General features: G+C 34.4%; 1 protein-coding gene across 1 annotated transcript in view; it reads right to left on the reverse strand.

Moving 5' to 3' along the window:
* DCUN1D5 (defective in cullin neddylation 1 domain containing 5) overlaps positions 1–18,363 on the reverse strand; it is a 25,264-nt gene extending 6,901 nt beyond the window's left edge. Inside the window, exons 1-4 of the mRNA XM_007448561.1 lie at positions 18,278–18,363; positions 16,174–16,265; positions 11,000–11,070; positions 10,498–10,589 (exon numbers count right to left, since the gene is read on the reverse strand). Coding sequence (XP_007448623.1) covers positions 10,498–10,589; positions 11,000–11,070; positions 16,174–16,265; positions 18,278–18,363 — 341 coding nt within the window. The remainder of the gene's footprint in view (positions 1–10,497; positions 10,590–10,999; positions 11,071–16,173; positions 16,266–18,277) is intronic.
* Positions 18,364–22,302: the final 3,939 nt, after the last annotated feature.

Genomic DNA, 22,302 nt, shown 5'->3' on the forward strand with positions numbered 1-22,302 from the left:
TGCTGAAGTGGTATGAGAGGAAGCTAGCTAAAACAGAAGGCTTAAATAAGATCCAGAGTTTCATAATGTAATACTCAAATCTTCCAGGTTTCAATAGAGAAGAAAAAATAATTGCTTGCCATAGCAAGAACCAAGATCTCAAATAGAAAGGAAAAAGACAATCAATAGATGCAAACACTGAAATGATAGAGATGTTCAGAATTACTTGACACAGATTTTAAAGCAACTATTATAAAAATGCTTCAATAAGCAATCATGAACAAATTAAAACAAATGAAAAGATAGACACTACCAGCAAAGAAATACAAAGTCTAAGGAAAGAAATATATAAAAGAACCAAATGGAACTTTTTGAATTATAAAATACAGGGCAGACTTAAACCCTAATATATCAATAATTAAATTAAATATAAGTAGCCTAAATATAACAATTATAAGAGAGAGATTGACAGAGTAGGTCAAAAAAAAAAACCTAACTCTGCTATTTAGAAGAAACTGACTTCAAACATAATACAGGCAGATTGAAAGTAAAAGAATGGAAAAAGATATATTGTAGAAACAAAAGAAAAGAGGGGTGGTTACACTAATATCAGCTAATGTAGACTTCAGAGCAAAGAAATTAACAGAATAGAGAGGAACATTACATAATGACAAAAGGTCAATCCACCAAGACATAACAATCCTAAATGTATGCATCAGACAATGGAGCTGCAAAATATGAGACAAAAACTTATAGAACTGAAAGGGGAAATAAACAAATTCACAATTATAGTTACAGATTTCCACACCTCTCTCTAAGCAATTGAGAGAACAACTACACAGAACATCAGCAGACGTATAGAAGAATTCAACAGCACCATCAATCAACAGGATCTAATTGACATTAATAGAACATTCTATTCAATGGCAACAAAATACTTATTCTTTTCAATCCTGAGCCATAAACAAACCTTGACAGATATAAAAGAATTGAAATCACACAGAATATGTCCTCTGACCACAATGAAACCCAACTAGAAATAACACTTAGAAACTAAACAGCCAACTCCTAAATAATCCATGGGTGAGAGCAAGTCTCAACAGAAACCAAAAAATATACTGAACTGAATGAAAATGGAAAAACATGTCAAATTTTGTGAGACACAAAGCAGTGCTGACAGGGAAATTTATAGCACTAAATACAAACATCAGAAAAGAGAAAAAGTCAATCAATAATCTAAGCTCCTACTTTTGCAATCTTTTCTAGAGAAAAAAACCAATGAAATAAATATGTGATTCTTTGGAAAAGATCAATAAAATTGACAAGTCTCTAGCAAGAATGACAAAGAAAAAAGAGGAGACAAAGATTACCAACATCAGGGATGAAACAAAGGATATCATTACAGACCTGCAGATATCAAAAGGATATAAATTTGACAACTTAAGATGAAATGGACCAATTACTTAGAAAGAAAAAAAAATACAACACTCAAAATTTTAACTATTTGAGTATGTAACTACTAAATTATTAATAAATTGAATTCAAAAGTTAAAAGCATCTATAAAAGACATCTACAGGCTCAGGTGGTTTCACTGGAGAATTCCACCAATCTTTGAAGACCAATTCTACAGCCTCCCTCAAAAAATAAAGTATAAGGAAAAACTTCCCAATTCATTTTATAAAGCCAGTATCACCTTAACAGCAAAACCAGAAAAAGACAGTATTTAAAAAAAATCATCACAAGAAAAAAAAAATGTATAGCTATGTATACTGATGGATGTTAAGTAGACTTATTGTGGTGATCATTTTGCAATATATACAAATACTGAATCATTATGTTATACACCTGAAACTAATATAATGTTATATATGTCAATTGTACCTCAATAAATAAGAAAAAGAAAATAAAATTACAGACCAATATCCCTCATGAAGCCATAATAAAATATTAACAAGTAGAATTAAGAAGTATATAAAAATAATTATAAACCATGATCAAGTGGGATTTATTCCAGGTATGCAAGATTGATTCAGTACTCAAAAATCAATGTAATCACATTCATAGGCTAAAAAAAGAAAAATTACATGATTATATGATTTAACGCAGAAAAATATTTAAAATATTTAATATCTATTCATGTTAAAACTCACAGAAAAACAGAAATAGAGAACTCCCTCAACTTGATAAAGAGCACCTACAAACAACCTACCAGAAAAAGTACTTAATGGTGAAAGACTGATGTGTTTACCTCAACATGGGGAGCCAAAAAAGGATGTCTGCACTCACCACACTTATTCAACACAGTAGTAGAAGTTCTAGCCAATGCAATATTTCAAGGAAAGGAAATAAAGGGCATACAGACCAGAAAAAAAAATAAAACTGTCCCTATTTCATGTCATAATCATATGACATGACTGTCTGTGGAAAACACAAGGAATACACACAAAAGAATCTTAGAATAAGTGAGTTCAGCAAGGTCACAGGACATACAAAAATCAATTATATTTCTATATATTAATAATGAGCATGTGGATGCTAAAATTAAACATACAATACTACTTACAGTGGTCAAAATAAAGATGAAATATTTAGGTTTAATTCTTACAAAACATGTACAGGACGTATGTTTGACACAAGACTGATGAAAGAAACCAAACACTTAAATAAATGGAGACATACCTATCTTCCACGAACTGGAAGAGTCAAAAAAGTAAAGATGTAATTATTCTGAAATTCACATTCAGTTTAACAAGAACCTCAGTAAGATTTTTTTGTAAATATAGAAGATTATTCTAAAATTTTTGGAAAAGCAAAGAAACTGTAGTAGCTTAAAAAAAATTTGAAAAAAGATAAATCTGTCTACCTGACTTCAAGACTTAGTATGTAGCTAAAGTAACCCATACTGTGTGGTAGTGGAAGAAGATCAACAGAACAGAATAGAGAACCTAGAAAAAGACCACACAAATATGCCCAAATGATTTTTGACAAAAGTGTAAAGCAATTCGATAGGAGAAAGCGATTTTTCAGCAAATGGTACTGGTGCAAGTAGACATCCACAGGTAAAGAAATAAACCAAAATCTAAGTCTCATACTTTTAAAAGAAATCAACTCGAAATGGATTACTGATTTAAAAATAAAATGTAAAAATATAAACCTTCTAGAAAAAAAGTAAGAAAAAATTATCGGGATCTAGAGCTAGGCAAAGAATTCTTAAGACTTGACACCAAAAACACATAAAAAGGAAAAACTGATAAACTGGACATCATCAAAATTTAAAACTTTTGCTCTGCAGAAGTCCTTTTAAGAGAATGAAAACACAAGCTACAGAGGGGGAGAAAATATTTGCAAACCACATATTCAATGAAGGAATTAAATCTAAAATATAGAGAAAACTCTCAAAACTTAACAGTAAAAAAAAAATTATCCACTATAGCTATTAACCTCTTTCCTATTTTCCTCAGATATTGTAGGTCACTGATTCCTATTTTATTTACATCTATCTCCTTTGCAGCTCACCTATTGAGTTTTAAATCTTTTATATATTTCACTTTTAGAAATGTAATTATCTGAAATCTGATCATCTGAGACCATTCCTCTTTTTTCTTTTAAAACACATTAAATGTAGTTATTTTATACTGAGACTATAATTATTCAAAATACTAGCCTTAAAGTCTTATTTTAAAATTTAAGATCTGTTTCACAACTTGTTTAGTGATTTCTGATTGTTAATGATCACTGAAATTTTTTCTGCAGAAATTGAGGCTTCTGTTTAAAATGCTTTCCTGTACAGAAGAACTGCTTCCACAAAACACATGGGAGTACTGATTACCTGGGACAATTCCAAAATACGTTTCTGGATTGTGCCTAAATCTGACGAAGAGCCGTGCCGCGCGGCTTGTGGGTTCTCAGTTCCCCACCATGGACTGAACCTGGGCCACAGCAGTGAAAGACCGGAATCCTAACCACTAGGCCACTGGGGAACTCCCCACAAAAAGCTTTTAATTAGGAATTCTCTCAACCAGAAGCCCTCTGCCTCCAACTGTATATGCAGAACCAAGCCCAAGCAATCATGTCTCCATCTATTGGGTAGGTTTGGCATCAATGACTAAATATAGGAGGTTTTGATCTGATTCTCGTTGCAATTTGTCTCCAGTTCCCAACATGCACAGATAAACGGCCAGATCCTAGGTGACTAAGAATAGGCAGGTATCCTCAGGGTAAATGCCAGCTCCGTAGATCCCTATGGAATCACCATCTCTTATAAATTCTGGCCTCTGATTACTTTCCTTAAGTTACAGTCAAGTCCAGGTGTGTTTTTTTAAAAGATGCTTTTAATAATTTATCCGACATTTAACTGTTTAACATGGGAAATGGTTTGTTTGCACATTTAGGATGCCATAACTGCCAGAAACAAAAATCAAAATTTGGATAAGTTAATCATCTAATTTGTCTGGGGCCTAGTTCCTTGCATATGAATGAGTGCACAAAATGTTTCATGCAGAAACAAGAAAAATTTATTCTTATCATTTATTAGAAATTTATTACTATTTCAATAAATGGCTTCTATTAGTACAAAAATTCTTCATTATATGAAAAAGTTTTAATGATAGTTGAAAATGCAGTTAACTTCTACTAGAAGAATACAGAAAAGAAACTAATTCTCAGATTATATGCTATTAAGCTGTTTGAAAATTAGGAAATGAAGTCTTCAATACCTCCAGTTATCAACTGAAAATGTTCAGAAGGTACTAGTACTAAAGTAACTAGTTACATGTACTCCTTTCCCCATCATGATCTATTTTAGGTAGGAGCCTCATTTTCTGTAAATCTTTGTAGCTTCCTGAAGCAGTGCTTTTCACATTCTTTTTAGTGATGTGACTCACATTTTCACACAAAATCTCATGCAGAATCTTAACAGACTTGCGATTCAGGAAGGCAAACAAGTTAAACGATACCTCGCTACTTTCAAAAGTTATTTTTCTCACTACCACCAGAGTTTGAAAATCATCCTCGTGGCATATTAACATGGGGCCTGGCATATAGAAGCATTCCAAAATTATTTGTTAAATAAAAGTATTATTTAACAAGACTATGTTAAATAATAAACCACAAAGTAGATGATATATTAATTTAATTACAAGAAGTTTCAAAATTTCTACCTGGGGAAAGGTTAGTGGAAAACTGTAGTTCAAACAAAACTGTAAAGTGTATAAGCAGTGACTGACAAGTCTCTCAAGGAGATAAGAATCCAAGAGATTACAATCCTTCCCAAATATTTTACATTCCATAGGTACATAGAGCAACAATATTACTTAGGATATGATCTCAACAAGCTTAAGACAGAGATAAAGAATGAAGTTTCAAGTCAAATAGAGACCAGTTAAAATTCCAATTTCTCCACTTTCCAGTCATGTGGCTTTAGGCAAGTTACTTATAACCTTTACCAATCTGTTTCCCATTTTAAAACCACAAAAACAGTAAGAGACAACCGTAAGATTAAATGAGAATCAGGTAGTAAATGCGTAGCACAGTTCTTAGCTTGATGGGCTCCTTCTGAGGCAAATGGCTGAAAAATCATCTTCACATTGGTGGCTCTCTTCAAACTATTTCTTATCATTATAATCGCTTATCTACATCTTTCAGTTGAGAAATAATTTAATAGAACTGACAATTAATGTTTTCTGCTTGGAGAAGAGTAAAAAAAATAAGAGTACGAACTTCCGTATCTATTACCAACGTCATAAAGACCGTGACCAGACCCAGCAAAACCAGTAATCATGCCCAAGCAGTTAAACACGATTCATATATTTAATCTAGCCCCAAAATAGACTCACAAGAGTTAATAATGTTGATACTTCCTAACTTGGCAAGTTTAGAAAGACTATTTCCCCTGAACTAAAAAGAAATGCATACTTAACTAGTGTAGCATGGAAAGTAAGAATAGCACTTTTTAAAATAACAATCAAATAAAACCACACAGATTTTAGGGAACACTGGCACAATATGACAGTAATCTCCAAGGTCACTGCTGTTAGAATCAGTGAAATGGGTTTAAATTTCAAAATAAAGGCTTAGGAATTAATTTCTTGAGTATTGTTAAACATCTGATTAACAAGAGAGGCTTCTGAATTTCTGCTTCATTTAAGACCTTTAAAATGAGAAAAAAATTTTCATTTATATATTAGATCTAAGTGAGGTTATCTTCCTTAATCATTAAGTCAATAAGAATGCCATGACACACTGATGTATAACAGGAAGAATTTTATTCACCAAGTTATGGATTTAGAACTTTCTCTGACGAGATTGGGTGCATTGAGAGTGGTATGGCCATAGACTAGAACTTTCTCTGAATCAGGTGGATCAATCCGAACAATACAATTAATCCATCTCTGGGGGGTATTTGGAAATGTGGAGCGGGGGCATTTTGAAATTGTTTTGATGACTCTGGGGGAGAGCAAAGGGGAAGAATGCCAATGGCAATTAGTACTTGGGCCCAAAATGCTAAGTGAATGATAGTCATACACCACAGACACCAGAGCATCCAATCTATTCAATTCTTCCACTCCCACCAAAAAAATTGTATAAATGTTCCCCATTCCTCTCTCCTAAAGAAAGTGAAGCCAGTAAAGCCTATAATCTTCAAAGTACAAGGCTCAATATGGAGACCAGAAGGTGTACAACTTGTAGTCTACTGGCAGACAGCTTAGTTACTACCATTCTTGTCAGATGCTATCCTTTTGGCTCTTTTTTTCATTATCATAATCAAGTATACTCTTGTCAAAGATATATGCCCACAATTTTCTCTAACAGCATGGTAGATGCTCCAACAACAAACTTTCAGCTAGTAGATATGAGAAAAGTTATCCGCTCCAGTAAGGTATGAATAAAATTTTCAAGTATTCTTGGAATCTTGCCTCTACAGATGTGCATCTTAATGGGGATAAGGTCCACAGTTTTCCTAAGGTTCTCAAAAGAGTCTATGACCTAAAAAAAAAAAAACCTCCTCTATTGAAAATTATCCCCCGAATCTTTGATGATTCCTATGCTCAAAAATCTCTGATGGCTTCCCAAGCTAAAACATATGGTTTGAACTCTCTCAACATATTAGTCAAAGCCCTGCATAATGTAGCCATTATCCCAACTATCTGAAGTTTAAAACTACTCTGTCAATTTTCTTTATGTACCTTTTGATTCTAGAAAACTAGACATATGTTTTCTTTTCTCAAGGTTCTGCTCACAATTTCTTCTTGAAACAACATTTTCCTATACCCTCAACCATCAAAATCCTAATCATTCTTCAAGGTCCAGCTCAAATGCCACACCTACAGTAAAGACTTTCCTGTCTACTCGGCTGGAATTAACCTCTTTAGCAGCTGTGCTTTCATAGTATTTGGTACTTTTACTCTAGTACTTGTCCCATCCCACCTGGATTTATGGTTACAGTATGCCTATGGTTACAGTATGGCTGCAGTAATGCCTTTCCCGCCCTAATGAAATGTAACTAAGGGACAGAGTTGTGCCCCATGCCTCATTGTGATCATCAGTAAGCGGCACAATACTTTAGATAAAATAGGTGTTTAAATATCTCCTAAATTAAATCTGACTTGAAGGGAAATTTGACTATTATTAAACAATGATGAAAATGAAATAGAGCAAAGTATCTGGAAAGGATACGGCAATTACATCCCCGAAACTTAAAAAAATGGCCATTCTAGTCCAATTATATACAAATTCACACCCATAAATTCTTTCACACAAAAGAGGACAATTCAGTTGTGGAAAGTCTGTATGAATAACAGCTTTAAAATAAATAAATGTAAAAACAAAAGGTATTCTGAGAACTGTTAAGCATTATACAGTTACAGATTATAATTAACCATGATTATGACAGTTCCCTATTCTTGACCATAATATAAATTTTAACTACCAGACTGTTTCTATTCTTTAGCAGAGCTCTACTTAAAGTTTTCTATGTGTTAAAATTCATTAATTTGAAATAATTGATAACTACATTAAGATGATTTAGGAACCATCAAATAACTATGTCCAGATTAAATTAAATCCTAAAAATATGAAAAATCTATAAAAGGAATCAAGTCTGTGAAATTTTACATTTTATAATGATTATATAAAACCAAGTATACTAGACAACTATATATTTTTAAAAAAACAACTTTTATAGATTCTTTTGTCTCTACTGGTTTACATTTTAAACTATTTTATTCCTAGCAAGTTCTTTACAAGAAGATTCAGGGAGTAATAAGATTTAGCCAATTAAGAGAAGATACTCTGTACTTCAACAAAGCAATCTAGATCATTGGGGGTAAAAAAAAAAATAACTATTTTACCAGTCAAGAGTGCTTGCCTAATTTTAGTAGCTTTAAAGATCTACACTACAGAGTTCTAAGCAGATGGGAAGGGGATAATAAATGAATGAAAGAGAAAAACCTCTGGGTCAATTTTAAGTCCTAAATATTGCTTTTATTTTGTAAAGCCTGTGAACTTCCTATTGGAAAGATACGTTAACATGTTTATGAGTTCATCAATTTCCCTAGCATATACCCAAGGCTATATGCTAATTATTCACAAGTAAATACTAGAAACACTTTGTGTTTACATATTTCTGTTATACAGAGGCTCTTTATATTATATCAAGTAATTCAAAAACATAAATAATTAGAAACTTTTGGTTTAAAAATACACAAACAATTGTTAGCTGAGATATTTTAAAAAGCAATAGACAAAAAAGCAGTAGGAATAGTACATAAAGCAGTTGTAATGACAAATAAAATGTCTTACAATTGACAAGCCATGCAACAACTGATATAAATTTTAATAAAACAGACTGAGCTACATGAAATTAGTTTATATTCTTTGCATAATCTTATATATTTTGTCTTTCTCTATAAAGCTAATTAAATGGTGAGAAACAGCTCAAAGAATTTCAGAATCAACATTTTAATTTGGCATGTTATGACACCTAGATGAATGGCAGTCTTGGTTATAAATACTATGATTTTAAAAGTTAATAATGGCCTTCTATTTTATAAAGAATGTAACAAAGGAATATACATAAAGGGATGATGCAATAGGAAGTACAGTATGGTAGACTGGTATCCAGGAAATTTAAATTCTACGTCCTAGCTCTGCCACTAAGAACTATGTAAACTCTGGCAAAAATTTTCTTCACCTCTCTGAGTCTCAGACTCCTCATCTCACTTATAAGTAATAAAAGTGAGAGGGTTGATTTTATGTTCTATTCTAGGAACTATGATTTGGTTCATATGAGCAAAGATTTTTACATTAAACAAATATATATACATATGCGTATGTGTATACATACATACACATATATATTTATATATATACACAGACACACACATACACACACACACAAAATATCTAAATGTTAATGCTGGTTAAAAAGGAGAATTACAAAACATTAGACACTGAAAATCCAAATATTAATATTTAAGTTTCATATGAACAAATACACTTAAAAAAAATAACCAAGTATTTTGAAATTTAAGGATAGGCAAACAAGGAGTAAAGAACAGTTAAGTGTGTTAATAAAAGCATAATCACAACAGGAAATCACATGGCTAATTAACCTCCAGTTTGGGGCTCAAAAATATTATAAATTTATGCTTGCTCTAACTATTTTAGAATGTTGATTATTAATAACTTCCTGCATGAACATCAGGAACATGACATAATATAAAATTAATACACAATTACTAACTGACTCTGAAACTTAAGCACACTTTACTCTGAAAAGCCAAAATCAAATTATTTTTATAAAGAAGCAATTTTATAACTTATAAAAGTGTCCCAAGGCAGCATCCTAAACTGAAAGTATACAACTATAAAATGGCTAACGGTTGCACAGGGGCCAAACAATATTTCTACTTTTGTATTCATGAGATTCATTTGGCAAAAAAGAAATAATAAAAGTGTCATGTAACTCTCTTCAAATTTCTTTTTTTTAATCTTTTTGCATTGAAGTAGAGTTGATTTACAATGTTGTGCCAATCTCTGCTGTACAGCAAAGTGACTCAGTTATACACATACAGACATTCTTTTTTTTTATATCAAATTTCTTTTTTAAGTCAAGTATAAAACTGAAGAGAGAGGAAGCCCCAGAGCTTAGGACTGCCCAAGAACAAACTCCTCATGTAGTAGAATTCTACATTCTGAGAAGGAAATCCCTTATCACTCAAACATCCCATGAGTAAATAACTTTGATCATGAATCTCTAATTCACCCATTAAGAGAGTCAATGAGTTTTAACAGAACTGTTCTTAGGTTCTTTCTTAGGGAATATGAAAACTGGAGTAACAGTTCATTTTGCCAAAGACCATAATATAAATTTTGTCAATCCTAAACTGATTGTTCTAGATCAAACCAATTTGATTAATTTAAGGTGAAACCTTACTCCCAAAAAACTATGAAGCACAAAATATCAATTAAGATCTTCAAATAGGCCATCAAATTTGTTTTTTAAAAAAATTTCTTACTGTAATGAAGTCATCCCCTTTAACCATTCTTCCTTGGTAAAAAATCCCATGCTTTCAGCCTCCAATTTCCACGCTAAAACTAACATAATAATCTGGAAAGAACAGAACATAAAGGATAGGGGAAAAGTCAGCATAGAGATAATCATGTCTATATTTATCATGGAGAGCATTTTTATACAACTATTTCCATGCTTTAACTATTAAAGAGTACAATCTCTGGAATTATTAACTGTAAAGAAATTTAGACGGGCCAATTTCTTAAAAGCAAAAAGTTCTAACAATTTCTGAAGGTAGAATCTTTCTTACTCTATTACAAATGACATTTGTATCAAGAAAGAGAACACGTGCCCAATCTAAATACATTCATAAAACCTAAATGAAAATCTACAATATTCATGAAGAAACAAAATCTTCTGATAAGATTAAAGTGTTCCAATTTTTAGAAATTTATGAATATGCTATACCCCACTTGTATTCCATTTTACTTAGAAATAAAACATACATTTTCAGGTTCAACACCAATGTCTTCACAAAATTTTTCCATTCCTTCTGGCCCTACAACTTCATCAGGACCTTCAAAGACAAAAATAATTTATATATTTTATTGTTATAATTTAATATCAACATAAAACATAAGTCACTGTGTTAAAGGCATCTATGAATACACCATAACGTTTTTTGTGAATAACTGAATTTGAATTTTGACATACCTTTGATAAAGTATAACTACTTGTCACCAGATTATTTTAATTTTGAAATACTCTTTGAAAACCACATTATAAAATATAATTAAGGAAACAGAAAACAAAGCAATGTTAATATCAATCGCTAGCTTGTACAATAACTTGAACCTATCCATTAAAAATACGTTTACTGAGAACCTCCTCTGAAGAAAATTTTTCACAATGCACTAACAAAGAAGCACAAGAAGGTTTGAGCTTCTTATTCTACTAGACTGTGCCAATACTAACCCACAATTCAAGACAGTAAACAGAGGAGAGTATCTGTTTCTTACTAAAACAGACGGTCATTCATTAACCTTCTGAAATATACCCAAATAAAATTTACTAGTTTTAAGATATATTATGAAAATAACGATTTAAGGAAATTACAACATTCAGATTCCAGAATGAGATATTTTCCTTATTTACTTGGTCCTAAAATAGACAGTAAAGTATAAGCATTATGTCTTCTTAATGTAGAAATAAATGCTTAATCCCTCAATTAGCTATGTCTATCATTAGTCCAAAAATTAAGGACATTTTTCTTATATTTTTCTCCTTAGTAACAGTAAATATAAGTCAGTACACCAATTCTCATATTTTTTTATGTTATCAGATTCCCATATAGTAATCACATCATTGCTAGGTCTCTTTTTTGACTTGATAAAACAAATTTGTAACAACATGAATGGACCCAGAGGGCATTTTGCTAAGTGAAACAAGTCAGAGAAAGGCAAACACCATATGAGCTCACTTGTATAAGCAATCTACCAACCCCCTTCCTACCCACCAAACTCAAATACAGAGAACAGACTGGTGGTTGCCAGAGGCAGGGGTGGGCAAAATGGGTGAAGGTGGTCAAAAGGTACAAACTTCCAAACTTAGTAAGTCCTGGGGATGTAACATAGAGCAGAATGACTATAGTTAATAATACTGTTTTGCGTATTTGAAAGTAGCTAAGAGAGTGAATCATAAAATCCCTCATCACAAGAAAACAAAATTTGTGACTATGTGTAGTGACAGGTGGTGATCATTTTGTGATATATACACATATCATTATATTGTACACCTGAAACTAATATAATGAGGAAGGTAAAACAAATTTTAAAATATAAAATATGATAGAAATGTTTACCACACCTGGTTTTTGAAAGAAAATACAGTCTTCAAATATTATTGTTAAAGTAGCTAAGAGAAACTTGTTTTCCTTTCTTAAGGACTGAAAATACTCCAGCTTTGTAAATCATAGACTAGACCAAGGCTGCTCAGGTGGCATTTTATATCACCACCATTAGTTCACAAGCACAACATGTAGCCAATGTCCTATGGTTTTTCTTCATAGAAGAATGTAACCATCCAATATGTGACCAGTTAAACTCTTACTACCTCAGATAAGGTCCAGGCTGCTAAGATGATGTTCACAACATGGTCTGAAACCAAAACCTTTTCAAAAATTTTCTGGTTTAAATAAGCATTGCACTTATTTATGCAGTGAGGTGTTAAAAGGTGAAGGGGTGGTAATTGCAGGAAACTTTCACTTCCTAATATATATTTGGAGGGGTTTTTTATGAGAATGTGTTAATTATGTAATTTTAAAAGCACACATATACAATTAAGGTGTTAAAAAATACTGAATATGAATCCTTATATGTGGTTTGGATGAAAGTAAAAATCAGATAAAAAATTTAATGGAAGAAAAGTTTTTTTTCTTAAGGCATGATGGAAATATATTCCAAACTTTTCTAATGCAACAAGAAAGCAGACTTGCCCTCAAAGCTGCCATCATTAGTAGTTAGAAGAGAAAGTCATGTCAAGAAATATCAGTTACTGTCATAAAATATAGCCTCCCTAGAAAATGGGAGATTAGTGATTAAAATTTGATAAGAATCAAGTTAAATTATGTTATACAGAGATATGTAAGATAGATATAAGACCCTTCTGTAAATGACAAGTGACTTTCACAAAGCAATGCAAATAATGATAGCAACAATCTAAATCTAAAACAAGGTCTATACTAATGTTCTTTTCCCCAGATTGCATAACATCAATTATACTTCTTGAAACTCTTCAATAAAAATACTCCCAGGGTAAAACCTCTGGAGTGGAATTTAACTGACTCTTTCAGGCACAAAAGAGGCTTCCACTCAACTTAAGAATCTATGAAAATGATTTAGTTCACTCTACCAGCTGGTTACTTATTAGGATTATGCAATTCTATCCCACCTTTTTTCTGATTCTTTATAAGACCTTAAAAGTGCCTTTTCACCTTCTATGCTTTTGTTCAGTAACAGGCCCAATGTATTACTGAATCCTTGCTGATGTAAATAGCACGCAAGATGAGAGGTGTTATGAAAGGGCAAAACTATCAGGCTTATCACACATGACCTATAATATATAAATAAGATTTGTGGTAAAACATTTTTAAAACTTAAAAAAAAAATCAATTTTCTGATGTTTTAATAACCATAAGGAAATGTTCCCAGGTATACCTGCAGGGTCTAAAACAATGCCGGCCATAGCAGATGCTCGGGAGAAAAAAAAAAAAAAAATCTGCTCAATGAAATGACACAGTACCTTCAACATAAACTACCTAGGAACTATACTGTTAATTTTGGAACAGTATTGTGAAAATATACAACCAGTAAATCTGATGCTGGAATACTATTACTCTTTTAATAATAGCTGACACTTATTGGGTTCTGACTATATTTAACCAGGTACAGTGCTAAGTGATTTCTTAACATGTATTATCTCAGTAGGCACAATTATTGTCTCCATTTTAAAAAGGGACATCCCAGTTACTGTTTATTTGGCAAACAACTGGCACCTCCTTATCAATTAGGTCTCTGACCAAAGTAATCTCTAGAGAGGCCTTCCCTATTCACCTTATTTGAAAGTCCATCCCAACTTTCTACTTTCTATCCCTGCATCATACCATATTTATTACTTGTATAATCCTCCACAATCTGTAATTATCTTACCTACTTAACTTATTTACTGTCTGTCTTCCCTGCTGGAAGGCAAGTCCCCCAAGGGCAGGGATCTTGTCTGATTTGTTTACCACTATATTCCCAGCACTTAGCACAGTGCCTGACCTACAAGTGCTCAATAAATATGCATCATTCAGTGAAGGACAGAAGATAAGTTAACCTAAAGTACACTTACTAATATTTTCTTTGTAAAAGAAAAACTAGCTGCCATGTACATATTTTAAAATAAGACAGTAGTAGTTAAAGCATAGGCTCTATGGTCAGAATGACCTGAGTTTGAATCCAGGTTCTTGTCACTGTATGATCTTGGGCAAATCATTTAATCTAAGCCTCAGTTTTCTCATCTAGAAAATAAGGATAACACCACCTACTTAACAGAATGGTCACAGGAGAAAATTATATAATTAGCACAATTTCTGTAATAAAGATAGCAATTATTTTGCTGGCCATTAAAAAATGCTTGTATAGGAAATAAATGTTTAAATCAAATCTTATGCTACCCAGGAAAGTCCCTACGAGAAGTAAAACAAGCAAGCATGAAAGAAAAAAAAATTTGACTAATTTTATGGTATCCAGTACCCTTTATAGGCAAAATAAGATGACTGACCTTTTGATTCTGTATCATTATCATACATACCAGTAAAACTAGCATTTTGAATACTGGGTCAACATTTTAAATGGAGGTCAAAAGAAAATGAATTCCCTCTATTTAATTTGGGTTAGTGGTTGTCTTGGGATGCCAGTAATAGCAGTTTTTTCTGGTCTAGAAAGAATCTGTTCTGTTACTAAACAATTTTTAAATTATACTTTTGGGATCACTCAGTGGATCCCAACAGTGAAGTTACTGTCCTCCAAAACAATCTTATTTTCCATACAGTTAGCCTAAACCTTAACCTTAAGTTCGAAGTACTCTTGAGACCTTAACTTGATTAGCAATAAATACAAGACAATGACTGTATATACACTTTTATTCTAAACACTCTGAGAATGATAGTGATAAAAGGGGAAAAACAAAACAAAACAAGAAACCCAACCAGGGAGGCAGGTAAAAGAAAGGAAACAAAGGGGAGGAAAGAAAAAAAAAACAAAACTTTAAAATCAATAATTCCAAAAGAACTAAATCATTCTAAGAGGGAAAAAATTTCTTTTCATATATGTTTATGAAGAAGTTAATAATAAATGGAAAACAAGTGTTCTTTTTCATATACTTGCTTAACTCTTTGGCCTCATCCCAGGCTTTGACTTTTACCTCTGAACTACAGTTTCACCCTAGGCCTAGAGTTTTTCATTCACCACTTACAGGATTTACTGTAGTTTAGATTAGCTTCTTGAAGAAGCTTTCCCTGAAACTTCCAAGGCTGGATTATACATTTCTCCTATGAACCTTCACAGTGCATCTTCCTAATATAGCATATAGTACACTGTACTAATATCAGTCTGTTTATTATTGCATCTCCAGTAGAAATGAATGGTTAAATAAACAGCAATTATATTAAAGGGTAAATCTGTCATGTAATGATATACCTGAGTTTTAAATCTTTTACTATGTCTCCCAAGTTTCAGAAAATGTCAGTTTATGGTTCAGAAAAATTTCAAAAGAAAACTGAAAAGAAAAACAAATATAAAGTATAAAATGTTTTATTACATACTTTGTGTTTTCCAGAATACCAATTCTACTGTAGCCAATGGATGTAAACCAATAAGTGAATCTGTTTACAAATTTTACTAACAGTAAATGAGTTTCACTCCTCCCATTAAACATATACTGAATTATATATTTAAAGAAATATCAGCTTTAAAGGGCACCAAATTCTTAGCCTAACCATAATCCTCTGTCTTGACCCTGATCTCAGCACAAAGGACTAACACATAGCAGGCCTGCAATAAATAATTTGTTAAATGATTAAACCAAAAAGAACGTTTTAAAGCATGTGACTGTTATCTTCTTATATTAATTTCATTACCTGCATACTCATAAAACCAAGCCAGGCACTTCTTGCTTGAAAAATGTTCCTCTCCACTTATTAGTCTAGCAGGGGGTTGGGATCTGCAATAGCTTAGAAAACACACAAATGCCTAAGAATTTTAACAAGTCTCAACTTTTAGTGAAAAGCTAAGTTCAATATGAACTACTTCAATTCAAACCAAAGTATATTTTTTTTACAGTTGGTGTTACAGGGAAAAATTGGAATTGTTAAATATTTGCCATTTGAAACAGTAATCTATATATAAAAATTTCTGTCTAACAAAACCCAAATGCTACTTTGCTCACTATCAAATTCCAAAAATATCACTAATATTATTTCCCCCAGATTTCAAAAGACCACACAGAAGTTCAACCTAATGGTCTCAATCCAGGACTGGTAGTTGGGTATAAATCTTTAGTGATTCTTCTGCTGATTTGTACGGAAATTACATATGTGTATAATTTGAAAACAAATCTTACAAACTATATTTTGATACTCAGTGAATCAATATTTAAGAATAATATTATATATTAAGAGTTGTTTATTTATCAGCTACCAAGCTTAAATCAATATTTTAAAGACAAAAGATAATATAGGACTTAAGGCTATAATTAGATTCCACAGATTAAAAAGAAAAAAAAAAAATCCTAACAGATAATACCAGTTCAAATAATTGGGCCAAAGCCTTGAGGATTTAATGAACAGAGAACCTTTTCTCAAGGTTCCACACTACCACAATGACTTAGGAATGCTATAACTTATGCAACTGAATAATGTAATATAAAATAAGGGTGTCATATTTAAAATTTTAAGTTGATAGAGCAAAGTATCACCTGAGTTCTAATAATACTGACTGCTCAGCAGTTTTAATGTGCTTAATTTAAATAATTTTGATACATTATACAATTAAGATTACTACAAGTTAATGTGACAAAAAACTAATTTGCATGTTTCAAAAAAATATGAGCTAATGAAGTAACTATGTCAAATTCTAGTATGAGTTCTCAAGAGGTATAAGAAAACAGCAGTATCTTTCACAGTAATAGTCCAAGAAATACCCTTGGGCTCTTTTGCCAAACACAGTAATGAGGAAGAAAATTCAACCAATTACCAAAAGGATAATGCAGACTAAAGAAGTCACCTACCTCACATTTTAAGCAGACCTCTCTTTAAGGATAGTTCTATCATTATCTCTTCTTTATAATGCTGGCTACTTTAAACGGTGGCATCTGAAGTTGCTACATTAAGTGCCAACCACTAATACTGTCAAGACACCCGAAAAGGGAATTTTAAAAACTCACTTCTCACACCTAAATTGCAATGATTTTTTGCAGCATACAACGTTGCTGTAATGCCTTAATGACACGCTACAAGGGGATCAAAGAGCTATACAACTACAGCTCTGCCTTTTCTTTTTCTCCAAGAGGATACAGAGTAGAATAGCTCTCAAATTATTAATATTTATATTGAGAGCTAACAGCATCCTGATGGCTGAAAAACAAAACGCACGCAGGGCCTTTCCAACTCCGCACATAGGGACTTGGCTCAGGTGGAGGCGCTATATACTTCCAGAAAATGGGGCTCCTACTGGGATGGTCCGGGTTAGATCACTCCAAATACTAAATCTGGAGGGCACTTACAGCATAAGGAGCTTTTTTTCTACCATTCCCATGGCAGTTGTCAGATCAAAATTCCTCGTGCTCTGTTCCTTTCTGCACACTCTACAAAGAAATTCTAGAAGTGACCCTTGCACGGATCTGTACTCACTTCTAGGTCTGGAAGTAAGGAGGGGGAAGGGATTAAGGGAGTAGGGGGTAACGGGAAAGAGGGCAATTTGCGTACGCATTCCTGTTTCTCCACCCTCCCTGGCACGTAGGCTCAACGTGAGGCGACTCTCCGAGTCCCTTCGCTGGCGCCAGAGCACACAAACCGAACATGAGGTGGAGCCGAGCGCAGACTCGCGCGGTTCCGCGCCTCCCACCTAGGTTTATCAGAGGGGGTTCACCTCTCCCTGGCCCGAGCCCCGGAGACTCGGCCCGCCTCCTTCTTCTCTAGCCCTGCAGCAGAGGAGATAAGACTGAAGGGTAGGGGAAGGTGGTACCTGGAGATTTTACACTTTTTGAGGCCTCCGTCTTCCGCTACTGCCGCTGCCACCCCAGGAGATTTTCTCTTCTTCTTCACCGGCATCTTCCGCCCTCCCCGGCAGGGCGGGCAGGGGAGCCGGGGAAGGGGCTTGCTGTCAGCTGAAGACTCCTCAGTGCTGGCACCCGGTTCCCAGAGACAGCAGCAAGCGAAGGAGCAGAGTCGCCAGCCCGCCCCAGAGCGGCCCAGCCCGGCCGCTGCCCGCTCCCAGGTCCCCTCCTCGCCTCCTCTGCTCGAGGCAGCAGGTACTCCTCGCCGGCAGGCACTGCGGCTCGATCACACTGGGAAGAGAACGCAGACAGCGCAGCACCTCCACCAGTAACACACTCTGAGAGCAAGAGGCTCACTCCGACCCGGACGCGAATCGCCCAGGGCCGGAAGTGACGCAAGCGCAGAGACGGACGCCGGGAGGGGCGTGGCTTTGGAGGGTCCCCGCTACCTTCCGCCCAGCTGGGTCACACTGTGTGGACTCCACGGTTGGGGAAATTGGGATGTATTGATCGTTTGACCGCCTTAGGTTGTCCAGTCTATCCAGACCTTTCTCACGAAGCTTCCACCCTGCCCTAATACTGAAAATCACCCCCCAAAAAGGTCTTATGAAACCAGTAATACTCTGCAGTTAGCGTTAAAAATAACCTGGTAAAAGTAAACCAGGTTTCACTTCTGATCTCTTCCGTGCGGTAACCTAACGTTGTTTCCCACCCCTTAAATGCATGTTTCTTTATGGGCCATCGATCAGCCTCCCACTTACCCATCCCCACTTCTCCGTCGCCCCTGACCTCTGCTTATTACTTTTTCTGTTATTAAAACTTAGCTCCACCATTTCTGTTTCACAGAGCTCACCTTTCAGAGACAGTAGGTGATCGCTGACCTAGTAAAGAGGAATTTGAAGGACAATTCTAAGGGATTATGCAGTTCTGTTACTTAGCATCAAAAGAATGTTGTTCTAGAATTCTGTAATCCTCCAACCCAATTAAAAGTGCATGAGGCAAAAAAAAAAAAAAATTTTTTTTTAATAAGATCAAGTCTCTAAAAAGAAATAGCATCTGTAAGTAGAGGACAGAGAACTGTTAAAACTCAGTGCAATCAGCAAAATCTAGACTGTCAGAAGATCTACAAGAAAAATGACCGAGATTCCACAACAAATTATTAGAAAGAGGGAGAGAGAAGGAAATTTTTAGAAGATATTTTAAAAATAGATCAATCACTTTTTGTATGTGGTTCTTCTTTGAATCTTTATTCAAATGGCATAAACAATGTTTTGGCATTTATGGGACAATTGGAAAATTGAACATAAGCTGATATTTGATAAAATTCTAGAACAGTCAAAATTATGTGTATGACAGCTATCAGTGATGCTTGGGGTTTGGGTTGGGGTGGTGATGGACGGGGAAGACTTGACTGCAAGAGGCACAAGGGAACTTTTTAGATAATAGTAATATTCTATATCTTGATTAAGGTGGTGGTGTATATACTTGTCAAAACTCATTGAACTGTACAACTAAAAATGTATGCCTTTTATTGTATGAATGTCATTCCTCAGTAAGGTTGATTTAAAAGGTGCCTAAAAAATCCCACAAAACAAAACAAAGGACAATAACAAAACCCTATTAGACATAACCAAGCTTATTTCTTCAAGAAGTGAGCTACAAAAGCTAAACATCCCTTTTCCCAAATGGGACAAAGGAAATGGGATAAAAATCTAAAGGAGATGCACGAAGACCTCAGAGGACAATGTTCAAGGAATATCCTTAAAGGGAGCAGAATGAAGACCTATTTGAAGGATAAGAAACCCTCAAAATGCCTGTCTAGCAGGATATCAGCATTGTTACGGACCCGGGACTATTGCACATCTTCTTTTCTAAATAGGAATATTTATTGTGGTTATCGTGTCCCTTCTCCACTGTTGTTTATTGCATGAGAGTGGGCAGCAGATAATTGTCTCTGAGTTCACAGGTGACTGGACCATAAAAATCCACTTCCAGATGTAAGGAAGAAGACCCCATCACACCTGGAGATTCTGGAGATTCAGCTGAATGCACTGACTGAATAGGAGCCTGCCTGCATCTATAGAATTCTCTGAAAAAAAATACAATTGTGAGTCTATGTATGATTTTCACTCATTCAGTCTGTTACTCAAACAATATTTAGTGATCACTTAAACTAGGAATTGCTGGAATTAGGGATATAAAAGGCAGGCATGACTCTTGCATTCATGATGCTTCCAGTTTGGAGGAGGAAATATATGTAGCCTATTTACGTTTAAAAGAACATTATGAACAAAGAATAGGGTCAATAATCTATGCTTCTTAGTGATATTAAAGGGAAAGTGATTTCCCTGGAAATCACTTAGATCATTTTCTTCATTGCTTTCCCTGATCAGTACATAATGCCACCACTATACCTCCATTCTCAAAATAAAGCATTCCATTACTCCAATTGCTCTAATAGAAGGGGCATCACTGTGAGCAGTATAGAATTGCCTAGTTATGTGGTTTTAATCTTTTCTGCTGTTCACCAACACACAGATATACATTATTTTTCATCAAGACAGCACCTAGGGCTTCCCTGGTGGTGCAGTGGTTGAGAGTCCACCTGCCGATGCAGGGGACATGGGATTGTGCCCCGGTCCGGGAAGATCCCACATTCCGCAGAGCAGCTAGGCCCATGAGCCATGGCTGCTGAGCCTGCGCATCCGGGCCTGTGCTCCGCAACAAGAGAGGCCACAACAGTGAGAGGCCCGCATACCGCAAAAAAAAAAAAAAGAAAGAAAGCACCTAGAATGGAGAAACAAACTATGACAGAGTACTGTGGTTCTTTGTTGTGTGCTATAATTTTTTTTAATAAAAGTAAATTAGAAGGAAAGGGAGGGATGAAGCATTTACCTTAAATAGAAACACATGTGTTCTGGTTTCAGCTCCAAAGACACTCTGTGACTTTAGGTAAGACACAAAGCTTCCTTTCTCTTTCATCTTATTTTACTGTTACATGAAGGCTATAGAAAAAATAACTAAATAATATCCATCCATAAAGACAGAGGACATATATTTATGCCAAATGGGGCAGTAGGCAAAAGGACTGAAACTGAGCCATAGCTTTGATCTATTTGACATTTTGGTTGTATATTCATCCCTTAGCTTTGGGGGAGGTTATAGCATGAAGCTATGAAAAAGATCGTTTAAAATTGTTGTATCTATATCAAAGCAGCCAAAAATAGTGCCCTGAAATATATTAATTCATATATCCTGTACATAGTCTATTTTTTTCTTAACACTTCTTTAAAATAGGGCATTTCAACTTGCCAGAAAAACAAACAATACAAAAATTAAGTGATCTATGGGATGCCACTTATTATTGGGGTCCTGGATCTATACAAATACTCTCCTTTCCATACATTAACATTGATATTTTTCAAAGCAACGTTATAGGTCAAAATTTTGTAAAATACTTCCAAATATATAAACCCAGAGATAGAAGACTATGCAAATATTCTGGCAGTCCAGTGGTGAGGACTCGGTGCTTTCACTGCCACGGGCCTGGGTTCCATCCCTGCCTTGGGGAACTAAGATCCCTCAAGCCACGTGGGGTGGCCAAAAAAAAAAGACTATAAGAGACAAATATGGAGAGACAAATAACAGTAGAGAGACAAATAACAATGAAAACACAACAACCCAAAACCTACATGACACAACAAAAGCAGTTCTAAGAGGGAACTTTACAGCAGTACCATCTTACCTCAAGAAACAAAAAAAATCTTAAACTATCCTTACACCTAAAGCAACTAGAGAAAGAAGAGCAAACAAAACCACAAGTTAGTAGAAGGAAAGAAATCATAAAAATCAGAGCAGAAATAAATGAAATAGAAACAAAGAAAACAATAGTAAAGATCAATGAAAGTAAAAGCTGGTTCTTTGAGAAGGTAAACAAAACTGATAAACCTTTATCCAGACACATCAAGAAAAAAAGAGAGAGGTCTCAAATTAA

This window comes from Lipotes vexillifer, unplaced genomic scaffold, assembly GCF_000442215.2.
Source record: "Lipotes vexillifer unplaced genomic scaffold, Lipotes_vexillifer_v1.1 scaffold593, whole genome shotgun sequence".
Lineage (NCBI taxonomy): Eukaryota > Metazoa > Chordata > Mammalia > Artiodactyla > Lipotidae > Lipotes > Lipotes vexillifer.